This window comes from Pteronotus mesoamericanus, unplaced genomic scaffold, assembly GCF_021234165.1.
Source record: "Pteronotus mesoamericanus isolate MK-2021 breed Mesoamerican mustached bat unplaced genomic scaffold, CSHL_Meso_final contig_41, whole genome shotgun sequence".
Lineage (NCBI taxonomy): Eukaryota > Metazoa > Chordata > Mammalia > Chiroptera > Mormoopidae > Pteronotus > Pteronotus mesoamericanus.
Genome location: NW_026555152.1, coordinates 5,471,605 through 5,498,127, shown reverse-complemented (window position 1 = coordinate 5,498,127; position 26,523 = coordinate 5,471,605). Strand labels below are relative to the sequence as shown.

At 36.3% G+C, this 26,523-nt stretch overlaps 1 protein-coding gene across 4 annotated transcripts in view; it reads left to right on the top strand.

Moving 5' to 3' along the window:
* The window catches only part of CDK8 (cyclin dependent kinase 8), a 132,083-nt gene that overhangs the window by 92,193 nt on the left and 13,367 nt on the right, over window positions 1–26,523 (top strand). For 3 of the 4 annotated variants that reach the window (XM_054577149.1, XM_054577148.1, XM_054577150.1), the window contains exons 5-6: window positions 19,357–19,414; window positions 21,734–21,865. In XM_054577149.1, the coding sequence (XP_054433124.1) occupies window positions 19,357–19,414; window positions 21,734–21,865 (190 nt within the window). The remainder of the gene's footprint in view (window positions 1–19,356; window positions 19,415–21,733; window positions 21,866–26,523) is intronic. The other variant, XM_054577151.1, reaches the window with a different exon arrangement.

The window sequence follows — 26,523 nt, the reverse complement described above, 5'->3', positions numbered from 1 at the left end:
AACAGTATATTTCCAAAAATGGACACATTTGGGGTAGTTTTACTTAAAGAACTTGTGAATTATATTATTGGGGACAAGAATTCACCACTCTCCACATAGATCTGATACAGGTTATTACCTTATTTAATGTGATGTTAATGTCGAACCCATAACACTTTGGGGGGGTGTTAAATTTTTATATTAGCAAAAGAAAATATACTGTCTGTAGTCAGAATACCAAGAAATGAGTTTTTTCCCATAAAAGATTTCAGAATTCTCTGAATTATACTCTGAAAAACATACAGAATTATTGTTTCAGTCTTACTTTTTAGTGATAGACTCAGGCCTCAGAGTATTATATAATATTCCAGATTTCTGAAGATTTGCCAAAATAGTTTGATCTTTAAAGGTAGAATTATTAAATAAGGCTTTCTCTTATCTCAGTTAAAGTTGGTATCTAAACCTGTTTAAAGTCACTGGTACCCATGGTCACATATTTCTTTCATTAATTCTTTTTCAGTTTGGCAACTGTATCGCTTTACTGGATATCAGCAAATGAGAAATGATCAAACAAGGGGGTAAAAGTAAATCTTACAGAAATAAACACAAACGGGCTAGCCATATTTTAGTGTCAGTTCAACATAAAAGTTCAAGACTTTTAGATTTTTATAAATGTTTTTCTACTCAACACAAATTTTTATTTAGGTTTTGTAAAGCTTAAGTTTTCTCAGGAACACTTAGCTATTAACTGAACAATAGTTATTGAATTAACTATTGAAAAATATATTTATTTCTACCCTCAGGACAGCTGGATTTTTACTTTTTCGTCATGTTTAATTATTTAATTTATATATAATTTTTTTGCCTTTAGATTTATGTCATACCATAGATACAATACTGTAAGTGATATATAATCTGAGGATTCCTAGCTGTCTGTTCTAGAATAGATGTCTGAATCTAAGATTAGTTTCAACTCTCTGAATTTGCAGACTTTTCAAATAACAGGCTTATAATTCAAGTTAGTACAGTTTAAGATGCCTATTTAACAAAAATAAAAAAGATGAACATAGGTTGCTAATTTTTATTACTCTACGCCATTTCAAGTGAAGACCATATTTTGTCTTTCCTAATTTCATAGACTAATAGATTATAAAGTTGAAAGTCATCTTAGAAGTGACCCGACCATTCCCTTCCCTTGCCTGATGTGGTAATTAATTCTTGGTAATATCTGCAGCAGAAAATCACCCTTTCACTGCTCAACACTTCCAGTAGGAGCTAGCATTCTGCCCTACTAATATAGACTTGTTATACAGCTGTAATCCTTAGAAAGTTGAGTCACAAATTTGAAGTTCATGACATTCATCCTTTGGCCCCTTTCTTTTGATTGATCTTCTCTTTTATTGTCTTTCCTTTGATTAACACAAGGTGGTAAAATCAGATGTTGTCTGGGACTTCGTGGTGAAGAGGGAGATGGGAATCTGAAAATAAAAAGAAGTGAAAGGTAGGAAGAAATACAGAATAACAAAAGGAAAAATTAAGAACAAAAATAAGAAAGGGTTGAATATGGTAGGGAGCAATTAAGGATCTTATGTTTTCTATCCCTGAAGAATCATTTTCTATCAGCATGAGTTAAAGAGGAAAAATTAAGCCCCTATTATAGTGGGCCTGAGATTTGTTTGAAATTTAATTCCACCACTTTTTGTAACCATTGAAAGTATTATCTCTCTGTTACTTTACTCACATATAAAATGGACCATACCTATATTTTTGTCTTTCTGTTAGAGATTAATTTGACATAATAGGATACACAATAACTGTCCGGCACACAGTAAATGTTCACTAAGTGAACTTTACTTCCATCATCAGGTTGCACTAGGAATGTAGTGCCATAAGGGAAGGAACTTTATTGATTTTATTTACTACTGTATCATCACTACCCGGAAGAAAATTATATGTATAATAAAAATTTATTGAATGACTAAATGGATTCTAGTCACCTCTACCTTCAACACAGATCTCATTTCAAATGACAGTAAGACTCCTGTAACTCAAATTTGAATATAGCACTGCCCATTGGTCCCCAGTTTTATTATCCCTAGTTTATTGGTCCCCAGTTTAATTATCTCACAAGTGTCTTCTCTCAAAGAAGAGCAGACTATAGCACTTATTTTCAGGGAGAAGAAGCTTTGGGGGAATGTAAACCAGGAAGGGAAAGGGCAAATTTGCAGAGATTCTGCAGTTCTTGCTCAGTATTCCTGGATCAATCTAATAAATCAGGTGCCAATTAACAACCAGATTCCAAAATTCCTTGCAGCCGGGACATGGATTTGGATTTTCGAGGTGGACTTCCAGGACTGCTAGTTGTATAGGCTCTCCTTGTTTGTTTCATTAATTTCTATTTACCATACAATAATCTGACCCCCCACCTCCATCCCTGTTTACATAGTTGAAATTTTGGGACTCTACTTATTACCTTGAGGCTTTGCTTCTCATCATTTCTATCACTATTATTTTAATCCAGGCCATCTGGGTTAGTGCTGAAACTCCCAAGTGATTTACCTGATTTGTAGTCTTATATTTTTATGATCAAATATCTATATAGCTATTGGAATGATCCCTCTAAAAAGTAAATCAATCATGTCATTCTCCTACTAAAATTTTTCAATAGCTCCCCACCTGTGAGACTGATACACTCAAAATCTATCCCGAACGTATCATATTAGGTCTTTTTACTGCAAAGACTGGAAAGCTGAAAACTGCAGCATTGTTTTATATATCACTAAGAAAGAAAATATGCTGCCAATTTGTCACATCACAGAGGTTATGAGACATAACCCAATTACAGAAATATTAAAATTTTAAAATGAAAGTGAAAATTTGAGTCCATGAAATGCATTTTTCTTGTCATCTTGTAATAAAAAATTGCTAGTACATATTTATTGGTACAGTGGCAAATAATTGAGGAGACTATCATTTCTGTCTGTGATGAGAATTCATAAGTTCCACCATTATATATGATATTTCTCCTGGGATTTTATTTGATCCCTTTTATCAGGTTAAATATGTTCCTTCAATATGTAATTGTTTCTAAATCAAGAATGAATTTTATTGAATGCTTTTTCTGCATCTTTTGAGATGGTCATATGGTTATTTCCTTTAATCTGTTATGTGGTAACTTGTATGTGTAAGGTTTTATTTTGTTTTTAATGTTGAACCATCTTGTATTCATGGGATCAGCACTACTTGGTCTTGGGTTTTTTTGTTTTTTGTTTATTTGAGTTACTGTTGGATTCCCTTTGCTAGCATTTTATTCCATCTATATTGACAAATGAGATTGGTCAGTAATCCTCTGTTTGTATACTATCTTTGTTTTGTTTTTGTTATGATTATATTAGTTTTAGAAAATTGAGTTTAGTCTCTGGAATTGTTTGTATAATATAGGAATTATTCTTGAAAGCTTGATAAAACTCATCTGTACAACTCTGATTCTGGTGCATTGAGATGAGGATGGATGATTTATATTTCTTTAGTAGTTATGAAACTGTTCTGGTGTTCTGCAAAATCCTGGATTAAATAAGCATTTAGAAATAAAATACAAATTACTATAATTGGTCCTAGAAGAGGTAGAAGAACTAAGTAGACCAGTAACTATAGAAGAAATAAAGACATTTGTCTAAATAATAAAGGCATGCAGATGATTTCACAGTTGCTGCAACCCTCAAGCAGCAGATAATCCTATTTATATAAACTGTTCTAGAGTAGTTAGTGCAAAATAAAGTTTCCTTAATAACTTTGTAGGAAGAAAGCATAACACTGACATAACCTGGTAAAGATAATGCATATAACTCTGGACTAGTGTCACATATAGATACTTATGCATGTATCTTAAATGAACAGTTAGCAAATAGGATCCAGTGGGACATTAAAACAATACATAAATACATTAAAACAGTACATGAAGCTCATTTCAAGCATGTGAGGAGGATTCAGTATCTGGAAATGTATTGACAGAATTCACTGTATCAGTAGTGCTCAGGGAGTAACTCTATGGTTATATCAATAGGTGTAACTGTAAAACTGTTGTAAAATTTAGTATTCAGTATTTGACAAAATTTAATTTTTATTTCTGATTGAAATTCTTAATAAAAATGAGAAAAGAAGGTAACTCCCAAGCATGGGAAGTATACACGAGATCTGTCCAGAAGGTATCCAGCCATGTAATATGAAAAATAGAGACATTCATTGAAGAAAATACAAGATACAAGAAACATTGTACAGAGAACAATGAGGCCTCAGTCCCCTTCAAAGTAGGCACCTTGGGACCTCATACAGTTCTCCCAGTCACTCTCTGCTGCCCCTTCATATTTTCCTGAGTCTCTTTGATAGTCTGAAATCTCTTCTCCTTTCAAAGGTGATTTTAGTTTTGGCACAGGGTGCCAAATCTGGACTCTAGGGGGACTGAGTCACCTGGGCGATTTGGTGTTTCACCAAAGAACTCTGCACAAGACGTGATGCGTGATCGGAAGCATTGTCATGATGAAGCTGCCAATCACCAGTTGCCCATAGCTGCAGCCTTCTGAATCATCCCAATAGTTTCTGCAGAGGGATGTTCAAGCTCAACGCAAAATAGGATACAGATTTTTTCCTCTACTTGCTCAGTCATTTTGAATGTGATGGCCACACAGTACACATGCTCACTCAACAGCATCTACCACCCCCTCTGATTAGTACTGTGAAGTCATCATTATTCATGCATGTGCATTCCAGTCCACTCTCCTTGGCTGCCAAGTTACATTGATGTTGCACAAACTGTTCTTATATTAACAATGGCTGGACGTTTTCCAGATAAACCTCATACAACTATGTACTCGCATTAATGATGTTTTGATTAATGACGGACTACATATATGTCGGTGGGCTCATAAAATTATTCCTATTGCTTAGTGATGTCATAGCCATTGTAATGGCACAACACAATGCATTTCTCACATGTTTGCATGATAATATAAAGAAACCATTTGTGCTGCCAGCCATTAGAAGCATAGTATGTAGAATTTTGTGCAGTACATAATACTTGATAATAATAATAAACAACTATTACTGGCTTATGTATTTACCATATTTTTGTTATTTTAGAGTGTACTCTTTTTACTTAAAAAAATTTTTTGTTGTGGAACAACATATCATGTTACACCAACACTAGCCTCAATACATGGTGTTTACCCTGTTTCTTTATTGCATCATTTTTTCTTGTTCTTGTTTTAATCTCATGTTGCTTTATAAATTTAGTGTAGCCTAAGTATACAGTGTTTGTAAAGTCTACATTAGTGTACAGGAATTTTCTAGGTCTTCATTCATTCACCACTCACTAACTCGCCCACAGCAACTTAAAGTCCTGCAAGCTCCATTCAGGGTAAGGGCCCTATATGGGTGTACCATTTTTTATCTTTTATACCATATTTTGACTGTACCTTTTCTATGTTTATATGTTTAGACTTACCATTATAATTGCCTACAGTATTCAGCATGGTAATATGCTACATAGGAGTGTGGCCTAGGAACAGGAGGCTATACCACATATAACCGAGGTGTGTAATAGGCTGTATACCATCTAGGTTTGTATAAGAGCACTCTATGATGTTTGCACAACAATTAAATTGCCTAATAATACATTTCTCAGAATGTATTCTTGTTAAGCAGGGCCTGACTGTACAACTTCTTCTATTGCTACTCTTATTTAACAATCTTCTGGAACTCTTCTGGTCCAGATATAACCTAACTAACTATGGTAGGAGAAGTTAAATAAAATAGGATAAATGCAGTGGTTACTTTGCATTTATTATTTTTTTACTATTGTATGAACAAATACAGGAATCAAGAAAGCCTTTATAAGAGGTTTATAATAAATGTAAATAATATAAATTTAGAGAAAACTGGAATGATGTTCACCAAAATGTTTGTAATGACTTAACTCTGTAAGATGAGATTTCAGGTAAATTCCACTTTTTTTTATACTTTTCTATATTTTCAATTTTGACAAGAATATGCATTTTAATTTTTAAAAAGTTGCTAATATTTTCTTTTTAATTTGTAAGAGGCATAGATGACTAAAAGCTAGGAAATGATCAAGAGCAATTAGGGTCATCTTATAAGGTAATATAGAAAAATCCTTTTGGGGGGCATTGTCCAATCATGCATGGGTTCCCTCTCCTCCAGAAATTTTTACTAAGGAATCACTGCAATAGTGAATCACTATTAAGATTATAGTGTTATCTGCCTTTATAAATATCATAAAATTTTATAAATGTGTATATACCAAGCATTAGTCACATATAATCTTATGTGCATTAGTCACATATAATCTTAGCAACAACACTAGGTTATCATTTCTATCTGTATTTTATAAATGGGGAAATGAAGGTTAAGTTACCACCAGTAGTAGCTGATGATATTCCTGATTATTTTTTAGCGTCATTATTAACTCTTAACTGTTCTTATCTTCTGAAGAAGTCTCTCATATTTCTCAAATGCTTAAAGGAAGAAAAAAGTTGAGAACTATTGGTCTGAAGTCTGTGTCTGTTCAAATACAGAAAAAAAAATTTAGAGTATTATGTAAAGTATATTTTATTTCAAAAGATTGAAACATTTTATAATAGCAGAATGATTACATTAATGAAAAATACACCAAAGAACTTAAAGTTTGTTTAACTTGGCAGTTATACGAGAAGAAATAGAAATATATAATTATGTAACTTGATATTTTTCTATAAGATTATGACAAAATTTTAACAATAAAGAATGAGCAAAAATTACAGAATTGTGTGTCTAGAAAATTTCAGTGTGTACTAGAAGACAAAGATACACATAGAAAGTATTCACCAAAACACAAATTCTACATTAATTTCTTAGGACACAATAAAATAAACTAGAAATAAAAGCAGAATTATATTTTCTTCTTAGCTATTACACACCATCAACTGAAAATTTGCCAATAAAGATACAGAGTTTGAAAGTACAAAAACACTCAAGTTAAATGTATATATTCACTGCAAATTGCAAGACACATCCCAATGGTAGAATTCTTTGAAATCATACCAGTAGGCAGAAATTGTAGCTTTAAACCAATTGTTTGAAAGGCAAATAAAATACCAGGTGTGGGGACTAGATATATGCATAACTGGTAGACACAGACAACAGTGTGGTGATGGCCAGAGGAAGGAGGGGCAAGGGCAGGGAGTGAGGAGGTGGGCAAAGTGGGGGGGAGAAAGGGAGACATCTGTAATAGTGTAAACAATAAAAATAAAGTAAAAAACAATAATCCATTCACAAGGAAGCTTTTATCTTTGAGTTTCAAGTTAAATGCCCCTGTGATCCTAGGTCAAATGATTCTCCAATGTATATTTTCATGTTTGTAACATGTATGCACAGCATATGAACAGATGCCTGCTCTGAATAAAAATGGGTTTTTTTTTTTAAGGTTTTATTTATTTATATTTAGAGAAGGGAAAGGAGGAGAGAAACATCAATGTGTGGTTGCATCTCACACTCCCACTACGGGGAACCTGGCCTACAACCTAGGCATGTGCTTCTGACTGGGAATCAAACTGGGGACCCTTTGGTTCACAGGCCTGCGCTCAATCCACTGAGCCAGCTAGGGCCATTTTTTTGTTTTTTAAAATAGTTTAAATACTCTTTTTAGTATTACATATTTTATTGTTCTATTATAGTTGTCCCAATTTTTCCCCCTTTGCTCTCTACCCAGCCCACCTCCCGCCCGCCCCAAACAATCAGTCCTCACTCATGTCCATGAGTCATTCATACGTGTTCCTTGACTAGTCCCTTCCCCATCTTTCCATCCTTATGCCCCCTCCTGCCTCCTCTCTGGTCACTCAGTTTGTTCCTTGTTTCCATGCCTCTGGTTCTATTTTGCTCATTTGTTTTGTTGATTAGGTTCCACTTACAGGTGAGATCATGCAGGTATTTGTCTTTCACCTCCTGGCTTATTTCACTTAGCATAATACTCTCCAGTTCCATCCATGCTGTTGCAGAGGGTAGGAGTTCCTTCTTTCTTCTGCTGCATATTATTCCATTGTGTAAATATACCACAGTTTTTTTTTGATCCACCCATTTACCAATGGGCACCTAGGCTGTTTCCAGCACTTGGCTATTATAAATAAGGCTGCTGTGAACATGGGGGTGTATAGGTTCTTTTGAATTGGTGTTTCAGGATTCTTATGGTATAATCCCAGCAGTGGAATCGCTGGATCAAAAGGCAGCTCCATTTTAGTTCCATATCCATTCCTTTTGATCCATCAATCCTACCTTTAGTAAACTCTTGTAGGATATCATGAAAAATGGTGAAAAGGCCATCACAGCATTATTGATATAATGATAAATTGAAAAAAAAAATTAGGTGTAACAACTAGAAAGTAATTGAGCAAAAAATGGTTGTGTAGTCACATAAAATTGTGGTAAGTTTAAATAATCTTATAATGTTAAGAGAAAAAGCAGACACAAAATAGTAATAAGAAACTGTATAAAGAAATACATCAGCAAAAGACAGTATACCAAAAAAATTGTGGTCAAAGCTGTATAGTGAATTGTATTAATCATATTTGGAAAAAAATAACTTTTCTAAGATTATGTATTATATTTTAGAAGGGAAAATGTGTTATATTTTTAAAGTATCAAAAGTATTAATAAAATGTGAGAATAGTTCATACTATGTTCATATTTATACAAAAGAGAAGAAACTACTAGGAAATGATAATTTCTCCTTTCATTACAGTTTTTATTAAGCAGCAATACTGGAGTAAAATTTAGTATTAAAGGATAAAAAATATAAATTCACAGCTCTGAAGAAAAAATGAAAATAAATAAAAGATACCTTTCAAACCTCATTCACTGGATTTCCAAATTTCTGTCTCTAACTTAGCTCCTTAGAATATTTTATTAAAATAGTTTTTTAAAAAAAATTACTGAAGACTTCTGTTCAAGATGGCAGTGTAGGTAAATACAGCTCATCTCCTTGCACAACCACCTCAAAAGTACAACTAAATTATAGAACAACCATCACATAGAGCTGGCAGAAATCAAGCTGAATGGAAGTCTTCACAACTATGGAGTTTCAAAAGCCACATCCATCCAGACTGGTAGGAGGGGCAGAGATATGGAATGGGCTGGTCCCACATCCCCATGTGCTGGATAAAAATTTGGGGGGGCTATCTCAGGAGCAAGAAGTCTCATCCTCACACCAGGCCCCCCACCCTAGGGTACCAGTTTCAGGAAGATAAGTCCTTGTAACTTCTGACTACAAAAACTGCAAAGTATTGAGTCAGTGGAAGAAACTTCTGGAGTCCCAAGCAGTTCCTCTTAAGGAACCCACATGCAAACTTACTCAGATTCACTGCCTCTGAGATCTAGCACTGGGGTAGCAAATTGTAAAACACCAGTGGCATACAAGGAGAAGCTGAAGTGTCTGGCATGTACAGGTGTCTCCCAGACAGAAAGGTGGGCATAGCCACAGAACCAGCAAGCTGGTGCCACATCTGAGACTTCATCAACCTGGCTAACACTGTTTGCCCTGCCCTAGAAACCCCTGAGGCATTGTCCCACCCAACTTAAAGCTGTAACAGCTACTAACAGTAGCTTTTCCATATGAATGACTGATCTTGGTTCAAGCTTAACAGCTTCCTAAATCCTTTCAGACAAGCAGCAAATGGCCTCAGTGAGCCCCAAGTCCCCATACCTCTTGCAAAGTGTCCCCAGGCATGGCACTAGCCGCAACCAGCCCACACTCACATCTTGGTTTGCCAGAGAATCTCCCAAGCCCAGCACAAGTAACACCTATCTCAGATTGCTCTATAGCTCAGACTGGGTGGCCCCAAGGCAAAACACAGGTGGAGGCTGACCTAGGCCTGCACACCCAGTGTACAGGTACAGATCATTGTGGAGCACCACCACCCTGCCCCTGCACAGGTGATCCTCCAGGGAGGGTGGAGGTTGGTTGGTGATTAGAGGTCACAGTCAAACCTTGCAGCTGACTGGCCTGGGTAAATCCTTCCCATTGGCCTGCCAACAGCACCAAGGCTCAACTATAAGAGGAGGGTTTACTCAGCCCACACAGAGGGCACACCTCAAGCACAGCTTGGGTAATGGGGGAGGCTGTGCCACTGGACCCTATAGGACACCTACTACATTAGGCCATGATACCAAGACAGGGAGTTATAGAAGCTCTGTCTAATACATAGAAACAAACACTGGGAGTCTGCCAAAAGAAAGAGACAAACATGGCCCAAATGAAAGAACAGATGAAAACTCCAGAAAAAGAGTTACAAAAAATGGAGACAAGCATACTATCAATAGCAGAGTTCAAAACACTGCTCATAAGAATACTCAAGGAACTTAGTGAGGACCTCAACAGCATAAAAAAGATAGGGGCTTGTGGTCAAGATGGCGATGTAGGCAGACATGGCTAGCTTCTTTGCACAATCATGTCAAAATTACAACTAAAGTATAGAACAACCATCACTCAGGAATGTCAGAAATCAAGTTGAATGTAAGTCTCACAACTACAAAATCTAGTTGAATGGAAGTCTGACAACTATGGACTGAAGAAACCACATCCATTGAGACTAGTAGGAGGGGGCGCAGATGCAGAAGAGACTGGCCCCACCCCCATGTACCTAAAAATTTGGGAGGGACATCTCGGAAGCAAGGAGTCTCAGATTCACACCACGCCCCCCCAGCCCAGGATTCCAGTGCCAGGAAGATAAGTCCTCACAACTTTGGCCTGTGAAAACCAGCGGGGATTGAGTCAGTGGAGTAGGCTGGTAGAGTCCTAAGCAGTTCATCTTGGAAAACCCACACACAGAAACACCAACTCATACTCACTTCTTCTGAGCTCCAGCACCAGGGCAATGGCTTGAAGGGTACCAGTGGTATACAAGGAGAGGCTGAAGTGTCTGGCATCAGAGCAAGCAGAGACCATTGTCCCTTTGATGAGCCCTCCCCCCGCCACCCACAGAGCCAGTAGGCTGGTACATATCTGAGGCTCCATCAACCTGGCTAACACTGTGTGACCCATGCACAAGATCCCCAGAGGCTCTATCCCACCCAACTTACAGGCCCACCCAACCTGTTTTTCCATTAGAATGTCTTGGCTTGGCTTCTAAATCCTAACAAGCAACAGTTGGCTTCAGTGAGCACTAGAAGCAGCCAGATTAGATTCAAAGCTTGGCTTTGCCTGGGAATCTCCAAGCCCAGCACAAGTAGCAGCCATCTCAGGTTGCTTTAGAGCTCAGGCAAGGTGGCCCAAGCAAAACACACGTGCGGGCTGACCTTGGCCTGCACTGCTGGGGAAACCCCAGGGCCAGTGCACCCAGCGGACAGCTACAGACCACATTGGAGCACTACCTCCCTGCCCTTGCATGGCTGATCCTCCTCTGAGGGCAGAGGTTTGTGGTCAGTGGTTATAGTCCTTGTAGCTGAGTGGCTTGGGTAAATCCATCCCATTGATCTGCCAATAGCAACTAAGGCTCAACTACAAGAGGAGGGTGTACCCAGCCCACCAAAAGGGCACACCTCGAGTACCCAGCTTGGGTGATAGGGGGAGGTTGTGTCACTGAACCCTACAGGACATCTACTACCTTAGGCCACATTACCAAGACACAGAGTCATAGCAATTCTACCTAATACATAGAAACAAGCACTGGGAGGCTACCAGAACAAAGAGATGATGAAACATGGCCCAAATGAAAAAAACAGATCAAAATTCCAGAAAAAGAACTAAGCAAAATGGAGATCAGCAATCTATCGGATGCAGAGTTCAAAACACTTTATCAGGATGCCCAAAGAACTTAGTGAGGACCTCAACAGCATGAAGAAGACCCAGTCAGAAACAAAGGATACACTAATTGAAATAAAGAACAATTTATAGGAAAACAACAGTAGAATGAATAAAGCCAAGGATCAAATCAATGATTTGGAACATAGGAATCAAAAAATAACCAATCAGAACAACAAGAAGAAAAAGAATTTCAAAAAAATGAGCATAGTATAAACAGCTTCTGGGATAACTTTAAGAAGTCTAACATTTGCCTCATAGGGGTGCCAGAAGGAGAAAAGAAAGAGCAAGAAATTGGAAATCCATCAGAAAAAATAGTGAAAGAAAACTTCCCTAATTTGATGAAGAAAATAGCATATAAGTCTGGAAGTGCAGACAGTTCCAGTTATGATGGATGCAAAGAGGCCCACTCCAAGACACATCATAATTAAAATGCCAGAAGTTAAAGAGGGAATCTGTAAAGCAGCAAGGGAAAAGAAGTTAGTTACCAGATGGTTGCCAGATGAGAGAGGGGAGCAGAATGGGTGAAGATGTGGCAGAATTAATAAGTACAAATAGGTAGTTACAGAATAGCCATGGGGATATAAAGTACAGTATAGGAAGTGAATAGCCAAGGAACTTGGCCCATGGAGATGAACAATCGTGGGGGGACTGCCTGAGGGAGTAGGGGGCGCTGGGTGGAGTGGGGCAAAAAGGGAAAAATCAGGACAACTGTAATAGCATAATAAATAAAATATTTAAAAATAAATAAATAAATTGACATATGACACAAACACACAAAAGATCCAGTCAGAAATGAAGGATACACTAATTGAAATAATGAACAATTTACAGGAAACCAACAGTAGAGTGGATAAAGCCAAGAATCAGCTCAATGATTTGGAACATAGGGAAGCAAGAAACAACTGATCAGAACAAGAAGAAGAAAAAAGAATCCAAAAAAATTGAGGATAGTGTACGGCATCTGTGGGAGAACTTCAAGTGGTCCAACGTTCATATCATGGGTGCCAGGAGAAGAGAAAGAGCGATAAATTGGAAATTTCTTTGAAAAAATAATGAAAGAGAACTTCCCCAATTTGGTGAAGGAAATAGACATAGAAGTCCAGGAAGCACAGACAGTCCCAAACAAGATGGGTGCAAAGAGGCCCACTGCAAGCCACATCATAATTAAAAGTGCCAAAGGTTAAAGATAAAGGGAGACTCTTAACAGCAGCAAGAGAAAAGCAGATAGTTACCTACAGGGGAGTCCCAATGATATTGTCTCCTGATTTCTGAAAAGAAACTTTGCAGACTAGAAGGGACTGGCAGAAATAATCAAAAGTCATGAAAAGCAGGGACCATCAGCCAGGATTGCTCTACCCAGCAAAGCTGTCATTTAGAATAAAAGGGCAGATAAAGAGCTTCCCAGACAAGAAAAAACTAAAGGAGTTCATCATCACCAAATATTATTATATGAAATGTTATGGGGATTTATTTAAGAAAAAAGAAATCAAAACTCTGAACAATAAAATGGTAATAAACACATAATTGTCAACAATTGAATCTACAAAAACAGACTAAGCAAACAAGAAGAGAGAGACAGAATCATAGATACAGAGAGCATTTTGATGGTTGCCAGATTGGGGGCAGAGGGGGGTGTGGGGGAATGGGTGAAGAGGGGATTAAGAAGTACACAGAGGTAGTCACAGAATAGCCTTGGGGATGTAAAGTACAGTATAGGAAGTGGAGTAGCCAAAGAACTTATACACCTGACCCATGGACATGAACAGTGGTGTGGGGTTTGCCTGAGGGAGTGAGGGTTGCTGGGTGGAGGGGAGCAAAAAGGGGAAACATTTGGACAACTGTAATAGCATAATCAATTAAACATAGTGAAAAAATTACTGAATATATGTCTATTTAAGTCTTTGCTGCCTGAATTTGAATATCATATATATGCTAGTTAATTTTTTCATTATGTGTTGTAACAGAATGATTACCGTCCGTAGTCAGAGTCATTGAGTATCTAGAAGTTTTGCTGCCAGGTTGTGTTATTTATGGGGTTTGATGTTTGTGAAAGTTTAATTCTGAACAAATCTTGGATAAAAACACTAACTGTGGTTACTTATGAATTGCTGTCTTTTCGTTAGACAGATCAGGTTTCCCTATTGATTCAATGTCTCCACTTTGCCTTGATATATTAGTGAACATATGGGAATCCCATTTGCACCCTTAGAATAAAGGGTTGGTGCAGTTAACAACCTGAGGGACAAGCCACCATTCTCTACTTACGCACCTACATCAGATACCTCTGATTGATAATGACAGTTTCCAGATCAGCCTAATTTCTTTCTCAAGAAAGAGTTCCTTGTAATCCTTACTTTTTATCAGAGTTGGCTCCTTAAATGAAACTGGTTTGCTATTCCTGCTGTATGCCAAAATCATCAGTGTACTATTCCTCAGCATGTAAAATTCTGGAGAACAGGAAGCCTTAGTAAGCATGGTTGTCTCTCCCAGGCCGGTATGGCTCAGCTGATTTTAGAGTTGTCTGGTAAACTGAAAGGTTGCAAGTTTGATTCCCAGTCAGGGCACATGCAGGTTTGGTCTCCGGGTGTGAGAGGAAACCGATCAGTGTTTTCTCTCTCACTTTGATGTTTTTCTTCCTTTCTCCCTTGCTCCCTTTCCCCTCTCTCTAAAATCAATAAGCATGTCCTGGGGTGAGGAGTTAAAAAAAATTGTCTCTGCAATACAAAGATCTTGCTTTGAGATGTCAGTGAGTTGTTTTTGCTTTTAGTTTTGGTTTTTTGGAGTGTAACAACAGAAAACAAGAAGAAAACCATAAATTATTTTCTGGGAGAAATAATAAGATAAGGATATAGTTTCAAAGAAACAAATATACTTCAAATAAATATCTCATTGATTTATTTCATTGTTCAGCAAGCAAAAAAAACGATGTTCTGTAACCATTTCTGCGCCTAGCATAGCTATACTTTGAAGATGTTGCCATCATATTATAGTACTTTTAAGTCATGTTGGACCTCTATTCTCCATAGCAACATATATAGTTTGATGGAGTAAATGCCTCATGAAATATCAGCAAAGTTGTATTTGTTCTTTCAAGGTGCTTATGCTTGATAGCATTGTTGCATGTACTGTCTATCACCAACTACTTGGAAGTTTGGGCTCTAGAGTTAAAAACTACCAAATTCTCCTACTGATAGACAAAAAAAAAGAAAGAAATTTGCTTTTTTGGAGAATATTATTTCAGTGTGGCATTAAGTACTAAAAAATTATCCTGAAGTCTTTTGAAGCCTTTATTATTATTGATTAAGCAATGAAACAAATGCAGATAAGAGCATTCATGATCATTTTGGCTTTCTTACCTTTTTCTACTGAGATTTCCATTAGGTTACATTTACAAAAGAAATTTAGTGTGGAAATTGTCTACTAATCTAAATATCATGCCCGGGGCATATGGAATGCTACCATGGGAAATAGCACAAAGAAGGAGGGACCCACTGTTTATTAAAGAGTTATTAAAACAACAATTAAAACTATTCTCTCTATGACTGCATGGTATATCCAAACTAAATTTAAATTCACTTATAGGCAGAGGTACTTTTTAAAAAAAGAACTTGAAATTTTACTTTTCAGTTAGTTTACATTCAGTATTATTTTGTACTAGTTTCAGGTATACAGCATAGTAGTTAGACAGTCATATACTTTACAAAGTATTTCCCCCAATATTTAAAGTACCCACCTGGCACCATACATAGTTATTACAATATTATTGATTATGCTATACCCTAAGCTGTACTTTAGGTTCCCATGATTATTTTGTAATTACCAATATTTACTTTTTAAATTCCTTCATCTCTTTTACCCAGTCCCCCAACTCCCCTTTGGCAGCCATCGGTCTGTTTTCTGTGTCTATGAGTCTGTTTTAATTTTGTTTGTTCATTTATTTTGTTCTGTAGAGTCCATGTATAAGTGAAATTATATGGTATTCTTCCTTCCCTGGCTGACTTATTTCACTTAGTATAATCCCTCTAGATCCATCCATGCTGTTGCAAACAGTAAGATTTCATATTCCATATACCACAACTTTTTTGTCTACTTGTTTACTCGTGGACACTTGGGCTGCTTCCATATTTTTACTGTAGTAAATAATGCTGCAATGAACATAGATAGGAATGTATATATTCTTTTGAATTAGTGTTTTGGGTTTCTTCGGATATATACACAAAAGTGGAATTGATGGGCCATATAAAGCAGTTCCATTTTTAAGGTTTTGAGGACCCTCCATACTGTTTTCTGTAGTAGCTGCACCAATCTGCATTCCCACCAAGAGTGCACCAGAGTTCCCTTTTTTCCACATCCTCACCAGCACTGGTTTGTGAATTTATTGATAACCATTCTGACAGGTGTGAGGTGATATCTCATTGCATTTCTTTTTAACTTGAATTTCTAGGCAGAAGTACTCTTAAGTAGAAATAGGTCCTGGCTGGTGTGGCTCAGTGGATTGAGCACCAGCCTGTAAACCGAAGGGTCGCAGGTTCGATTCCCAGTCAGGGCACATGCCCAGGTTGCAGGCCAGGTCCCCAGTAGGGGACGCACTAGAGGCAACCACACAATGATGTTTCTCTCCCTTTCTCCCTTCCCCTTTCTCTAAAAATAAATAAATAAAATCTTTTTTAAAAAAAGAAATAGGTTATGGCATTGCCTAAAACCTGCTTCATTTCATACCATAGACAATGAGTTGCCCAGCAAATTAATTTTTAATTAACTAGAACGTTGGCCCCAAACCCTAATAATTAGGCCAGACCTCTCAACAAAGAAACTACTCCCCACCAGTACTCAAATCCAGATTTGAAATTGGCCCAATCTGGTAAGTCTAGAATAAAATGAAGAACAAGAGAGGGAGTTTTTTCCTCTTTGCCCAGTAGCAGGCTGACTGATAACTACCATCCCAGGGCTTGTCGGATCTGGGCCCAGATGCTGAATAAGAAAGCAAAAAAAGATACTTTTTTTTTTCTACTCCATCCAACTGGAAGTAGAAGAGATGCTCATTTATACTTGTACTTTTGCCAGATGTGGAGATAATCTTTTAGGATTGAGCACTCTGGTGCTGGAAAAATCCATCATAACAAATCCATTAACTTGGACCTCTGGAGAAGAGAGTGGGACTTGGGGTGGGGTGGTGAAAGGATTTTTAACTTTTAACTGTATGGAGCTTTAAGGTTTGAATTGTTTATAATCAGAATGTATTAATATATTACTTATGTCACTAAGAGGGGGAAATCAGACTTTTCCAAGTAGCACAAAGGAAAGGTCTTTTGAGGGAGAAATAATGGGATAGCAATGATATAGCTGTGAAAAGTCTAGTCACAAAACACTGAAAATATACATGTGCCAGGAGTGTGAAGTGGTGGAAAATGAGGCTGGAGAGATTGGTGGGAATGAGCTTAGAGGTGCCTTGCATCCCATCATAAGGACTTCGGGTTTTGTTCACAGTGGTGAAGGACCAATTAAAGTTGAAATCATATTTTAGTAATAATAATAAAGCATAGCAAAAGCATTCGAAGACATTTTTGAAAAGTTTCATCCATACCTCTGTCTTTTCTTTTGTTCTAGTCTTACTGAGCACTTTTTAAAAAATAGTTATAATCATAGTTTATGTTTCATCTTGTGTTCTGCTCTTTTCCCCTAATCTTCTTGTAATTTTTGTTATTGTGGAAGAGTTTAAGCAAAGGAGTGACATGATCAGCTTTGTCTTGTAGAAGGATTACCCTAGCATCAGTAGGGAAGATAGACTTGATGGGAAGAGAATCAAAACGGGGTTAAAGAGTAGGAAATGTGCTTAAGAGATGTTTAGGGAGTCCTGCCCTGAGGAACCATGAGAAGAGAGTTCTAGCACAAACATGAAATTACCCTCCTGAGCCCACATTGTGAGTTGAAAGCAAGCCTTTCCCCTCAACTAAGTAGAAATGCTACCTTATTCCTCTTGGAAAGCACTCCTCTGCTTTCAACATTTTATACTCGTCTCAAAGATCTGGTTTCATTTTAAAGAAGGCTGAGCTCTCAGTCTCTTCAGTTCCTAACCCAGTGTTGATTGGTTTGACACAGTGCATGAAAAGCATGTAGCTCACAGGGCCTATTGTTAGTGCTGTACTCCCTTTTGGTACTTAGCCAGTTATCTCAGCGTGAGTGTGGTAGACAGGCGTTCTGAAAACTTTTTCTTGAATAATCATCATTGTTATCGCAGTAATACATATTAATTTAAAAACTCACTACATGCAGTCACTCTGTTATATTAGGAAGGGAGCACTACTAGACTGTTCAGAGATGGGGTAGATTCTGCTCTTCCCACAGTCTTGTTGATTATACTTAAGGCAAGTAATTTAATCTCCCTGGTGCCAGTCTCCTCACCTTAAAAAATGTAGGAATTTTTAACCTCTGAAATGTATATGCTGGCACTTCAGCAATATCTTTTCTTTTGGCTGGGTATAGAATTTTGATCTTTAGTAGTTGATAGAATAATATTCTATAAGTTACATTTCGTTAGCAGTAGCACAGGGACTATCACTAAAGTAGGTTAGGGAAGCCTGTGAATTAGTTACCACCAGAAACAGCCTTCATTAAAATCTTCACTTTGATTTTAAGGTTGCTTTGATCAATAATCAAAAGGCATTCTCATCTAGTTTCACTTTTATACTTAGCAGACCGGCCAAATTAGGATAGCAGGATGAGTAAGGTATGGGCATGGCTTGTTTCTTCCCCTCTCCCTCCTCTTTATGCCTACTTCCCCCTCCTTTTTTTTCTTTCTTCCACTTTTCCTCCTCCTTCTAGAAGAGGGATTACCTTTTTATGTTAGTATAGTAGATACCACTAGAACAGATTTTAGATGACAGTTAATCTTGTGTATTTTTAGAGATTTTTAAATTTTGAAATACTACTTTTGTAAAATCTCACTTTAAAAATGTAGCTGCCTTTTTAATTTAAAAATAGAAACCTCAAAACTGTTCAGGTCATGGAAGGTTCATATTACTTCATTAACTCATTTAGAAAAGACTTTATTAAATTGATCTCACTGTAATTTTTTTTGTTTAAACATAGGTACATACTTTGCTATTTCCAAAAAAGGGTATCAAGTGGCTCCTTCCCTATAATTAATTTGCTACTTAGTACTAAATCATCTTTGAAAACTTACTATTCCTTAAAGTTGCAGGACATTTTATATAATTGGAAGAGTTAAAAGGAACCACAACATCCTAACTTTGCGTCAGATGATCCACAGTTGTGAAGACAGCTGATAAAAGGGCCGAGGAAAGCCTTGGCTTTGTATGGAGAGAGGCACTGCCATGTTGGGCCTTCCTGAAGATTGCATATTGCTTTGCACACACACATAAAGTTTCTTGGGTGACTTTCTGTATTTGATCTTAATTTTTGAGTAAATGAAGTTTTTTTAAAAGTGGAATTATGTTATATTGGCATATTGTCTATCTGAAAGAAACCAGTACTATCTACTGAAAAAAAACACTATTTTGTTTCCACAGAAACCTGCTAATATTTTAGTTATGGGTGAAGGTCCTGAGCGAGGAAGAGTAAAAATTGGTATGTTATATCTTTGATAAGTCACAGTGTAGCACTCTTTTAAGACTTTTGCAGGCAGCTCTATTACTTCTAATTTTTGCTTTAATAATATGCATATATTCATGTACCTCCATATGATCAAAGCCATTTTTTAAAAGTATACATTAAAAGTGGAAAGTGTTTCATACTCTTAAAGGTGTCAGACAATCCTTAGAGACTGAAGTGTTCTAATTATAAAATAAGCCATGCAAGTTTTTTAGAAAACTCTGCCTTTGTTAAAAATAGCCTGTAGAGATGAGTGGCTTTTATCTAGCTCACCTGTAATCCTAAGGGCATACAGTATACTAGTAATGAAACCATCAGTGTGTTCACTTGAGCCAGATTAGATCTGAACACATATCTCTGTTGACCTCATCTAGATTAGGAATTACAAACTAGGAAAATCGCTGAGGCCAGATAGGTACAGAACCATGAGTTCTAACAAGGCTGTCTCGTAGTAGGCTTTTGCCTGATTGGGGGAAAAAAAAAAATCAATGAGCATTATGTTCCTTGGCATGTTTTTTAAATAGCTCTATTTTTTAAATATCAAAACAGAATTTTACCCATTTTTGGTCTGATAGCCTGTAACAATAGAACTAAATTAATTTATCCTAACTGGTTATTGTCATTTCCAAGTTATGTTTGTCACATTTATTTAGTTTGTTTTGTGTGTGAGTAGAATAAATGTTGTAATTGAATTGTATTAATTTAAAAGCAGTAAGATTGTGGGAGTATCTAACAAAGTAAATATTAATTTCTGATTACATTACCTAATATGAATTAGAATTATAAGTTGATCTGTACCACTTCTCCAACAAAGAAAGACATAGGAGTTCCAACTCTTCTTCCCTCTCCTCCTCTATAAATTCCCCAAGTCTCACTTTCTACTTTTAATTGGACTCAAAATACTCTTTTATGATATAAACTCTGCAACTTTTTTAGTAGTAATAACATTTGATGAACCTCAGAGTATTCCTAGTCCTTGACTTCCCTGGAGAACCAGGCAGGCCCCTGTTAGCACTCACATCAAATGACTGTTAGGTCCTTACACGTGCTTTTAAAGGATTTTGTCCAATCCAGTTTGGTGGCATCAAATTTAAATGTAAATTCAAAGAATGCAAAATACAAAAGACCCAACCAAACAGTACTTAATGCGTGTGTACTTTACTGTAAAATTTGGGGAAAACTTAAATAATAAGATAACCTATTTTGGAATTCTATTTCTGTGTAATGTGTATAATGTTGGCAGGTGCAGGGGGACACTGGTGACTTAAAGCATTCACATGTAAGAAGAAACATCAGTCTATAAACCAGGACTTAGTAAACTGACTCATGGTTTTAATTCTTTGCCAAATTTCTGTGTTTTCTTTTAAACCTCCATAATTAAGTAGATTAGACTAGGGCCTACTTCATTAAAAATATATATTAAAAGAACAAAACTAAATGTTGGGAGAATCTTGACATTTTTGAATTGGTGGCATGGTGGTGATTTTTCATTCTACATGTATTTGCCAAAAGTTATGCATAATGACACCTCACTTGATACTAAAAAGGATAGAAAGATGAAATAGACACAATCTTTGCCTTTAACAAGATTACAGTTTAGTAGGACGAGCAGCCATGCCTGAGTAACCACACTACACGTTGAGCCATGTTAAATGCCATGAGCTGTGTCTCACCACAGCTCCAGCTCTGAGATATGAGCGATGGCACTTGTCAAATCACTTAATTTCTTGTAACATTAGTTTTCCTTATTTGGAAAAGGAGGTGACTGATTGAATTATATGACCTTTGAAGTCTTTTCCAGCTTAACAAAATACTATGATTCTTAAGTTAGTAAAATTCAACCCAAATAAATCAGGGGTGGGGGAGGATAGTGGTTATATAGTCAACTTTTGATTACACCAGTGAACAGGCTTACTGATAAAATAATGGAAAGCCTCCTCTGATCTAATTTCTCAGTGCTTTTGACCAATGCAAAGAATGGAAATGCAGCTTAACAATCCTGTACCCTTGGTGGTATGACAGATGGAAAGAAATCTGCCCAGAGGAGTAGGGTCACCCTTGACCTATGGTAGCACAGCCTGTCTCTAACCCAGTTGAAGAGTGAGTGACAGTAGTTTGCAAAGAATGAAGATCTCAATCTTTAGGTTTTGTGGGATTTTCTCCCAGAATTCAGCACATTTTTAATACCTTACTAAATACCAATGGTAAAATTAGAGTAATCAATTAAATTTGTTAAAATCTACTTAACAGTTTTTTATGCTGTTGTTTGTTTGTTTGTTTGTTTGTTTTTTACAGCTGATATGGGCTTTGCCCGATTATTTAATTCACCTTTGAAGCCTTTAGCAGATTTGGATCCAGTGGTTGTAACATTCTGGTACCGAGCCCCAGAATTACTTCTTGGAGCGAGGCATTATACCAAAGCTATTGGTGAGTAGAACTAATTAAGATTCTATGACATTTTAAAAGTGGCTTTGTTGTTGTAAAATATATAAATTTCTGTATATTTCTAAATCAAGTAACAGAAAATTATAAAAGGAAGAGCAAACATTAACCTAAAATTCTGCCTAGAAATACTGTCATTAGTGTTAGGATTTATCATTCTAGATATCTCTCTGATAGATAAATAGATACTTAAAATATTTTAAATATATGGGATCATACTATCCATTCTAAATATTTTAAATTTAACTTTACTTGAAAAGAGAAATAAGCACAGTAAAATTTCTAAATCATTGAACTTCAGACAAATGATTCTTTTAAATATTAGCTCCTAAAAGATCCTGTTAAAGGGAAAAAAATATTTAAAAAGTAGTAGTTTAGAATATTTTAATTAACTTTTAAATTTTCAATAATACTGATTGATTCCCTACTGTGAAGTATTAGGAAATTAGTGCTCTTCTACTTTTGCCCCCACCTACTTCTCAATTTATAAGCTATATTAGTAATATCATTTTCATCATTAGTGTTACTACTTTGTTGATGATTACAGCATTTATTGTGTTTGCAAGCCATAATTCCCAAGGTTTGTCCTTAGGTCATATATAACAGATCCAGTGTTCAGCTACTACTGTCCTTTTAGTACCAGTTTCTTATGTGCTTTTCCTCTTTTTGCCTTCATTGTGTGTCTTTATTGCTTACTTTACTTGTTCTATGTTCTCCAGGATGGCATTTTACCCCCCTTTCGTTCTTTTTTAGAATAACTCCATCCTGAAGTCCTCCGTGTTTTGCTCTATTCTGGATTGTTTCATCCTGGCTTTTCTTTTTTTTTTTTTTTTGGTCTGGGTTGAATCTCTTTCTTTCTGAATTTCATTCTCTCATTCCTTATTTTGCTACAGCATATTCTCAAGTAACTAACTTTGGAAGGGTATCTAGAGGTGAATTTTCTAGTTCTTGTATTTCTGAAAAATGCCTTTATCATACTTGACAGTTTAGGCAGAGTTTAAAATTCTAGGTGCAAAACAATTTGCCTTCAGAATTTAATGATATTCCTCCATTGTCTAATAGCATCAGTGTTGCTAATGAAATGTCTCATGCCAACCTTATTCTCGTTCACTGGTAGACTACCTGAGGTTTTGTCTTTCTGAAAACAAAATAGAATTTCTCATCCTTTTATTTCACAATGATGTGCTGGCCACTTGGTAGACACATTCCACCTACAGTTCATTTCCTATATCCCTATCTCTTTGTCTCCTAAACTTAGTGTAGACAGATGTTGAACTTCTTGGATTGAACTTTTATGCCACTTTTCTTCTCATATTTTTCTGCCTTTGTCTTTTTTATTTCCAAGAGGCCCTTCTTATTCTCTGATTATTAATTTTTCATAATATCTTGTATTTTATGGAAAGAAAAGCTTCTCAAGTATCTATTAAGGCATGATAACAGTGCCCTTTAATTGTTTGTAATTTGCTGTATTCCTGGAATAGTTATCTGTTTTCTCTACAGGCACTTTTTTAATGTATATGTCTTGGTCACTTCCTTCCACATGGCAAGCGTTCTTCAGCTGTTTGTTGATCCTTGATTATCTGTCTGTATTTAAGAATCTAATTTACAAAAAGCTGCACAGGAAGTTTGTGTACATAGATCATTAGACTTGACTTTAGGGTGATCCAACAGAGATTTGCCATTAACTGGGGAAATCCTTAAAGGCTTGCACAGCAAGCCTTTGAGACCATTCAAATTCTTTCAAGGAAGAGCTCTCCAACCTTTGGCCCAATCTATGTATACCATAGGCCTAGGGCAGTGGAGGAGCATGGCAGGAAGATCAACTCTTCTAAATGCAGTTGACCCTTGCACAATGCAGGGGTTGGGATGACAACCACCCGCACTATCAAAAATCAGCACATAACTTGTTGGCCCTCCACATACGTGGATTCTACACTCTGAATTGTAAATATGTACAGACTTTGTAGGTGATATTTCTAAGTACAAAATCTTCTCAGAGTTGTATGGGACAATTCTGCTTCCCACTTAACAATAATACTGTGTCCTGGGGCCTTCTCTGAACTGTTGCACCTGCCTTTCATGTTCCAGAAATATGTCTGCCTAGATCAGGTCTTCACATGACTAATCTCTTCTTTTCATTCAGATCTTCAAAATACTACCTCTTAACAAAGAACTTCCTTGACCACATAATCGAAAGCAACCACTATGTCTTCCCCATCACACTTCCTGTCTTGATAGCATCAAATAGTGCCTAAAATCCACTAAAATAGATCAACCCGGCCTAGCTGTTTCCCATTATAGGCCGGTGCCTACATGGTGCATTGTGGGAATTTAATACTCTTTTGAGTGAGTGAATGTATCTCATCTCTCAGGGTCACCTCCTATTCTTGTTATTACTGTGAGTTTGTACCTTTATTACTGTATTGCCATTTCAGTGCATACTCAAGGAAAAAGGAGAAGTACTTGTGATCATTTCCCCATATCAATCTTGAATCCAACTTGTCTTTTTTCAAAAAATCTTTTATATTCATTAATCTTTATACCAGCTTTGAGATCACATTTTATTTTATAGAAAAATAAAGGTAGATAAAATTAAGTCAGTTAGATATGAGACTTCTCAACTATCTTTGTGACTTTTCTACAAATTTAAAATAATTGCAAAATAAAAAATATATATTTAAGTCAGCTAGAAGGAAAAATAAAAATTATTGAAGATAATTTTTTATCTTCAAAAAAAAGATAATTCTGTTTTTGCATTATACATTATTACCTAAACACACATCTGGTTATCTATTTTTTAAAAATACATCCTAAATGTATTTAAAAGCATATAAACTAATAATATGATACATAGCTATTCATTTTCATCTAGAATATGAATATCTAAAAGCAGTGTTACTTTTGGTAAGACGTATTAACAGACAGTACAAATAATCTTAGCTGCTATTAACTAAAAATTTGAGACTTTGAATTTTACTGTGAACATTAAGATTTATATAACCTGCCATTCACTAATTATATAACCCATCAGTTTTAATCAGGGCTGTTTGTCATGAAGCTAAACTACCAACAGGTAGATTCTCTTATTCAAATGACTTTATAATTTGGAAAAGAAAATGCCTTTCTTCATATTTTTCCCCCTCTTCCTTCTTCTCCTCAACATTAAAATTTATTGGATAACTCTTAGATAAACATTTTAAAACTTAAGAGAAACTAAAATGAATGCAAATTGTGTAGTGTAAACGATGTCCAGTCCAGTTGAGAAAACAGTATGAATATATCCATAAAATAGTTTTGTCATCTTTACACAATAGAAGTCACAAAGACTAGCAATCTGACTTGTAGCTTTAGCTCTGTCACTTTGGAGGGTGTGTGTATATGTGTTTAGGCAAGGCATTTAGTCCTTTAGTCTCTTTTTTTTTTAATCCTCATCCAAGTATATGTTTTTGGTTTTATTTTTAATTAATTTTAGAGAGAGAGAAGCACTGATCAGTTGGTTGCCTCCCATACACATCCTAACCTGGGACTGAACCCACAACCTAGGCATGTGCCCGGACCGGGAATTCAACCTGCAGCCTTTTGGTGCACAGGGGCGATGCTACAACTAACTGAGCCACCCGGCCTGGGCTAGCCTCATTTTTTGAAAACTCTGAAAAGTTCTATGACCTTAGGTAAAAACAACTGCCTTCTGAGACTGGGCGATCACAAAGGTTACTGACTTGAGCGCCAGTGATTGACACTCCGGTCAGTGACAGTCCCTCTATAATGGTGCTCCCCACCGCATGTTGGCCACCTGAGTTGACCAGGAACAGTCTTCAGTCAAAACATTAGCTCAAAAAAAGTTATATTGGTATCTTACAAATTGTACTTTTGTTTGAGAGAGAGAAATTATATATAAACCATTTTAGTTTGTTTTTAAAGAATAGAATAAAGGAGTAAAGAAATGAAATTTCTTTCTTGATTTCAGTGTCTCCCAGAAAACCCCATTCTTCTTATACCTATGCGGGTAGCCTAAGAATCCATTAAAGTAGTCAACAGATAGCGCACACCACAGTGAAAGCTACCTACCAAAAACCTCCCTAGCAGTTCGACTTCCCTGTGAGATAGTTGTAGTAGGAGCAGCTGATAGAAGAACCTATGTTTTTGAATTTAAACACCATTTGCTAAATACCTTTGGCATCATTTAGGAGGGTTAAATCTGCTAGTGGAGTTTGGTGGATTATGTTAAACTGAAGGCTATTAAGAAGCAACAAAAGAACATAGGGGAAAAATTTGAACACATCCAACTAACATTTTCCCACTTCCTATTACAAACAGATTTTAGTGCTGTGGTCATTTATTCTGTTGTTCAGAACTGCAAGCTGAATCATTAAACCAAAGAGAGGAAATAATAGGTTAGTAAACATTGTACTTCTAGGGACAAAGTTTAATTCAGTTTTGAGTGTTTGGGGTTTAGTTTGTTTGATTGACTTTGTGGAGAAGAATGAAAGAGGGTTGGTTATTAACTCTTAATTAATTAATAGTAAAAGAGTCTTAAGTTTTACTGAAGTATGGACTTCCAAGCTCATATTTTCCCTCAGATAACTGAATGCTCACTGATTATGTAGCATTCTATTAAATGGGAAATACACAATAAAATAGGG